Raw genomic sequence first — 6785 nt, 5'->3', positions numbered from 1 at the left:
TCGCCTGCCTTTCCCTTTTCCTTCCTTATTCTTTTGTTTTAAAATATATTTTTATTGATTTCAGAGAGGGAGATGGAGGGAGAGAAAGATCAATGATGAGAGAGAATCACTGATTATCTGCCTCCTGCACGCCCCCTACTGGGGACTGAGCCTGAAACCCGGGCATGTGCCCTGACCAGGAATCGAACTGCCATCTCCTGGTTCATAGGTCAATGCTCAACTCCTGAGCAACACTGGCTGGGCATCCTTCCTTCTTCTTCACGGCTGTTTTTGGAAATTGGGGTAACTCCCCACAGGCAGGGGCAAGATATATTTACACGTCCAGCATCCTGGGGGCGCTGCCTTTGCACAACCAGGAAGATGGAGCAATTCCGCGCGAGAGAACATTCCGTGAACAGACTTAGATGACTCTGAGCAAGAGAAGGTGGACATCTCAGGCCGTCAAGTCCCTCCCAGGCACAAGGAACTCCAGTTCCAACTCTACTGCAACCTATGTCTTCCGATCTTTATGGATAAAGGACGTTGATGGCTCCTCAGCTGTGGCTTCTTGGGCGAGGGAGGCCTGGGCTGGGGTCGGCAGGGTGGGACAGTCCTGGAAGACTTCCGGGGCCAGGGACATCCTCCAGCACGTCCTATCCCAACAGGATGACACTGCTCCCGAGACAGCTGCAGGGAACAAGCCACGTCAAGGCTGGCCCTTTCCAGGGCCGACCAGGCTCTTCCCAAGGCCACAGAGGGTCCAGTCTACGAGGGGCGATGCTGTGTCTGCGGCCTTCAGTTTTCCGTGTCGGTGAACTTTCTCTTCTTGTAGTTCTGAACCAGGTTGGACGCTGTGATCTGAGAAGCCTGCCCCTTCTCCCAACACTGAAAGTCGTTCAGGCCTCTCTGCCCCATTTGGAATAAGCCCCTCTCCATCTCGTCCAGCCGGGCGACCAGTGCCGAAGTGTCTTCATTGTACGCATTCTGGGAGGAGTCCATGATGCGGCGAAAACGTCCAATAAATGTCTGAAGGAGAGGGAGCAAGAGAAACCAGGGCCACTTTTTAAATATATGTATATTTTTATTGATTTGAGAGAGGGAGAGAGAGAGAGAGAGACATCAATGATGAGAGAGAATCATCGACTGGCTGCCTCCTGAATGCCCCGCATTGGGATCGAGCCCACAACCCGGGCATGTGCCCTGACTGGGAATCGAACCGTGACCTCCTGGTTCATAGGTGGGTGATCAACCACTGAGCCATGCTGGCCAGGCCAGATCCAGTTTTATCCTCAAACATTTAAATGGCACAAAAGGGGAGAATCTGGTCTCAGGACTCAGTCAGAAGGAGGTCTGAGTAAGTTATTTCACACTGCCAAACCTCGATATCCTTGCCTGTGAAATGGATTGTTGTGGAAATCCAACAAAGTAATACCCACAGAGCATCTAGCAAGTGGCTAGCAAGAGTAAGCTCCTCGAAAAGCGTTCCCCATTATTATTATAGTAACAAAGGCCGTGATAATGTACTGTGGTCACATGCAGACAGGTTTCAACCAGAAAAGGCCCCTGATTTAATTGAATGCCGTTTCTATTTTCAGCGAGAGAGAGAGATGGAGTCACACAGCTCTACCAGTGTCAGTTCCGGGCTCTGAGCCCAAGCCACAAGCCCCACTTCCGATCTACAATTGTCTCCCGGCAATCTCACCTTCTCTGTGAGCAACTCCAGTCTACAGCACCTCAAAGCAGAGATGGAGAAAGACAACATGTAACTCACTGAAGAAGGGTAGCGTTCCCATTCAAGAACATGTCCTGGCAACGTTATAAGACAAGTGATGTCTGCTTAGAAGAGTTTCATAAGCTCAAACTGTCTATCGTCTGTGCATTGACTTCTTTTTCTGAGTGGATGGCAATGGTTTTTTGTTTTCTTTTTAACTATCACGTTAGAAACAGCACTGGTAAACGTCAGGCCAAACAACCCTGACGCCCGATGTAGGGTGTCAGCACAGCCCAGGTGACAAGTGTGTTCTTATTAAGCGAGAAATGAGGAAGTAAAACAACAGGTAGAAAGGATGGGTTCTTCTAGTTTTAACAGAATGAAAAGTCATTACGAAATTTAAAGTAAGGTTATTCCAGCATAAAGGATGTTATATACATAACACTGTTTTGTCCATTGACAATAATAGTTACCATATATTAAATGGCTCCACATACGCTCACTATGATTCTATAGTTTTGACACTATTATTATCTCCTTTTACAGGTGAAGAATTGATGCCTAAAGAGGTCAAGTAGCTTGACCAGGTCACGTACGTAGCAAAGCCAGGTCTTAACCTCAAAGTAAGGAAAGGGAACAAATAACCAAATACCAGGTGTATTTCCAACAGGAACCTTCAGACCGGTCCTGGGCTGGGCTGTGACTGTGTATTTAAGTGCCTGATGCCTGCAATCAACCATCACCTCTTCTTTCCAGGACTTTCTGCTGCTCCCAACTCTCAGCAAGCAAAAATGAGTAACAGTAGACAAGTCCTATTTAAGTGTGTATGTATGTGTGTGTGTATGTGTATGTAGTTGGCAAATGCAGTCTAACTGTTGGCTGGCCTAGAATAATAACACACTAATTGTATATGTCATAAGTTTCCCTGGGTAAAAGTGATGTCTGGTGGCAGCCAAAGCTGGCTCCTGAGGCATGTGCGGTGCCATAGGTTTCCACATGAATTACTTGCCTGGAGGAGAGACTGGGAAATGTCTGTATTCTCTGGGCTGTCAAAATGCAGGAGCTGGGAGCCAAACCCGTAGAAATGGGGCCCCATTTTGTGGAGGTCCACCACGTTGGCATCTGCGCTGAACACAGTCCTCCAACCCTCTCGGTAGATCTTGGGAAGGTCCACAGAGAGGATCCGCCGCTTGTTGTCAAAAAGTCCTTTTGCCAGCCACAAGGGGAGTTCCAGCTTTGAGCCCTGCGTCAGACAGGATTGAAGAACAATGACAGAGTCAATGTGTGTGTCGCAAAAAGGAAAATGTGCACTGCATGAGCAATATTGCGTGTTCTCTTGGGACACATTGTATTTGAAGTCATATAGCCCCAGGTGCGAATCCCAGCTCACCACCTACAGCAGGGCCCTGGCCAACCTACCAAACTTCTCTGGGCTTCAGTGTCCTTGTATGTAACAATGCCTAGTTACAAGATTGTTGAAGAATTAAAGAGCTAATAAGTGGAAAAGTACACTCTCCCCACCCCATCCATGTTGGCACCAAAGCCCTCAGTCAATGGTTGCTGATACCGTCGTCATGATGCAGGGATGAATCTAGCAATTTGTGGGTCCCAGGCGCATTACACGCTCTTACAGAACCCAAAGCTGTTGTTTTCCGTAGGAGCCAATCCTAAGGCATGTTGAGGGTAAGGGAGAGAGGGAGTGGGAAAAACACTGCTGAATTTGTAGTTTCAAAAATGAAATGCGCCCTGACCGGTTTGGCTCAGTGGATAGAGCGTCGGCCTGCAGACTCAAGGGTCCCAGGTTCGATTCCGGTCAAGGGCATGTGCCTTGGCTGCGGGCACATCCCCAGTGGGGGGCGTGCAGGAGGCAGCTGATTGGATGTTTCTCGCTCATCGATGTTTCTAACTCTCTATCCCTCTCCCTTCCTCTCTGTAAAAAATCAATAAAATATATTAAAAAAAATGAAATCCGTGTTGGAGGGAGCCTGTCGACCTGGGATAAATTTAGTTTCCGTACAAGTGGCCCCAGCTAGGTGAGGAGACCACCGCAGTGCACCGCGACCCGCGGATAAACTGCTTGGCGAGACGACCCCCGTCTGCCCCTAAAACTACAAATCCCAGAGGACAGCGCGCCCAGAGATGCGCAGCCCCAGGGTCGCAAGGCCCACTGGGAATTGTAGTCTTTCCGCGCAGGGCCGAGCCAGGGGGCTTACCTGAGGGATGGTGTTGTCGGTGTCGGCCCCTCCGCTCCGCTCCGGGAAGAAAGCGCCGAGGCGTGGAATGGGAATTTCTGTGCGCACCGGGAGCTTCTCGTGGGACATCAAGATGTCGTCCAAGGAAAGAAAGTTCTCCTCATGGCCCAGCGCACCCGACTCCACCCGGAAATAAGCCTCGGACATGGCGGCGGCGTGAGCTGCTTTGTTTCCTCTTGTGTGATTCGGGAGACCTCAGGGAGTCAGGGATGCAAAAGCGGAGGAAGCGGAGGCCGGTAGGGATTGTAGGGGTTGAATGGGTCGCTACGGCCGCCGAGCCGGGTCGAAACTGTCTTCCCGCGCACTCTTCTCCCGCGTTCGGGGCGGGCCAGGCAGGAGCAGTTGATCGGGCGGGCCGGCCTAGGCAGGAGCAATCGATAAGGACTAGTGCGGGGCGGGGCGGGGCGGGCCAGGCAGGAGCAATCGATACGGTCTAGTCCGGGGCGGGGCGGGGCGGGGCGGGGGCGCTGGGAGAGGGTCCCCTGGAAGTTTTCTCGCCGAGTGTAGCCCATCTTTAGCAGAAGCTGGGAATGCCTATTAAAGCTGCAGGATGCAGTTGCACTAGGTTGCGTTTATGTGGTCCTGTAAGTGCGTATATGAAATGAAAAACACTTTACACGTGTTGGGGGCTTAAAGAAAGGCGGCCTTGAGCCCCCCATCCCAGGCCTGGCCGGAGCAGACCTACCGACCGGTTTGTCACTGCGGCTCTGTGGGTCTGGCTGCGTGAAGGAAACCGGCAGCCTCCTTGTGTGGCTCTTAATGCAAACCCTTAAAGGAGGAAACTCTGTGAGGCAGACCACAGGGGCCATAGTTTGCCAGCCTGTGGGCTGGGGACCTGGCAGGTACCATCCCTGGTCTGGTGGGGGCGGGAAGGGGCCATGGGGTGCTGCCCAGTCAGGGCTGTGGGTGGTGGCAGCATGCTGAGCGATGCACTACTGAACTTTTTTCCTACGAAAGGGCATTTTTCTGGGAGCAAAGGGTTCCTGGAAAGGGAGGTGTGTATTAATGTCTTTACATTTTTTTCTGTTTTGTATACTCTGACATCTCGGAGCCGTGGGGCCCTAAGGATGGACTGTCCCTCCCCGGATGAGCTAATTCGTAGAGTAACAAGCACCTTGCCTGCGAATACGCCTTTCATATTCACACCCACCGACCCAAAGCCCATAGCCCCGACCACTTCCTTTATCCAAGTCTCACACTGGTTCCCTTGCCCTAAATCAAGGTCCCAAGGTCACGTACTGGACAATTAGAGACCACCGAACGACCCTTTCACAGGGGTCGCCTAAGACCATCCTGCATATCAGATATTTGCATGACGATTCATAACAGTAGCAACATGACAGTGATGAAGTAGCAACGAAAATAATTGTATGGTTGGGTCACAACATGTGGAACTGTATTTAAAGGGCCAGAAGGTTGAGAACCACTGCCCTAAAGCAAGATCCCAAGGTCACGTACTGGACAATTAGAGACCACCTTTACCGCCCAGCGTCCACCGACATTATTTAAACCGTGCCGTCCTATGCCTGCTCCCACTTGCCTTCTCTGCCTCGTCCACTCCCTCCCCGAGAAACCACTCTAAGGGTTCTGGGCCATGGTCTCCTCCGGGCAACGATGAGCAATCAAGCTTCCAGGGATGACCACTCGGTCACCTCCATAAATGAAGGCCTGGGTATCGTCACAACAAGGGGTAGTGGGGAAGCCAGAGCCAAAGCATGGAAAGCCCCGGGTGCTATGATTCTAAGGCATCTGGGCTGTTCCATAGGAAATGTAGTTTTTGGACAAGTAGTAGCGTAAGTCTGAGCTTTAGGAAGGGAAGTCTGGCAGGGTGGAGAGGGGAGAGGAGATGCAGGGAAGACAGTTGCGAAGCTGTTCCGTGGGCAGCGCCTGGCAGCGGCTTGGATGTAGGAAGCGGAGGAGAGAGAGGGGTCCAGGGTGATTCACGTGCTTCACCTGGTGGACCAGGTGGGTGAGGGTGTTATTAATAGATGCGTACGGAGCACAGGAACAGGGGCCGCCCGAGGCGGAGGATGCGTTCCGTTTGGCATTTGTGGAGTCCAGGAGCCGCTAGACAGGCAGGTCGGCAGCCCAGTGGAGAAAGCAGCCTGGAAGTCAGGAGGCATCTGTTTAGAGGTAGTTACATGAGAGTTTCTTCTTTGATCATATTTAAATTAATTCCTTATCCTCACCCGAGGATATGTTTATTGATTTTGAGAGAGAGAGAGAGAGACATCAATCAGTTGCCTCCCTACATGCCCAGCCAGGGACTGAACACACAACCCAGGCATGTGCCCTGACTGGGAATCGAACCTCTGCCACCTTCGGGTGTACAGGACGACGCTCCAGCCCCCGGAGCCACACCAGCCAGGGCTCCCTTATCATATTTTAAATGTTCACTTTGCTGCACTCTCCAATGCCAAAGTAAGCAATTCACAGTCAGAATTGATCATTTCTCTGATGAAATGAGTATATGGTACTGGATACAGTTGGGGATAGAAATCTAAATTAATTTGCCTAATTGAAGGCAATGCAGGCTGTTTACGGACAAGAGAGAAAGCTGTTTTCTGTGTTGAAACGGTTAAGATGGATGCTTAATGATCTATCAACGCCAAAGAAAGGCATATTTTTGTCCTGAGACCAGACTATTGGCTCTAAACTCAAATATCACAGTTATTTTAATACTAAAGGAACAGGCCTGTGTTTCAGATAAAATCAGAGTGCCTTGTTCTCATTGAATGCCGGCTCACCATGAAGCTAGTAGTCACTGCTCGTATATTTTCACTCTATTTAATCTGTCCTCTTTTTAAACTAATAAGTGAAATCAGAAGAAGTGAAATTCATGT

At 50.6% G+C, this 6785-nt stretch overlaps 1 protein-coding gene across 1 annotated transcript; it reads right to left on the bottom strand.

Annotated features, from left to right (window-relative positions):
- Nucleotides 1-217: 217 nt before the first annotated feature.
- GINS3 (GINS complex subunit 3) lies at nt 218-4264 on the bottom strand. Its single transcript, XM_006099214.3, has 3 exons — nt 3904-4264; nt 2700-2933; nt 218-1005 (listed from the first exon to the last, which is right to left on the bottom strand). Exons 1-3 carry the CDS (start codon nt 4087-4089, stop codon nt 775-777), a joined length of 651 nt encoding a protein of 216 aa, XP_006099276.1. The 5' UTR covers nt 4090-4264; the 3' UTR covers nt 218-774.
- Between the last annotated feature and the right edge of the window lie 2521 nt (nt 4265-6785).

The sequence above is a fragment of the Myotis lucifugus genome, unplaced genomic scaffold, assembly GCF_000147115.1.
Source record: "Myotis lucifugus unplaced genomic scaffold, Myoluc2.0 scaffold_263, whole genome shotgun sequence".
Lineage (NCBI taxonomy): Eukaryota > Metazoa > Chordata > Mammalia > Chiroptera > Vespertilionidae > Myotis > Myotis lucifugus.
This window is presented reverse-complemented; position numbering and strand designations above follow the sequence as displayed.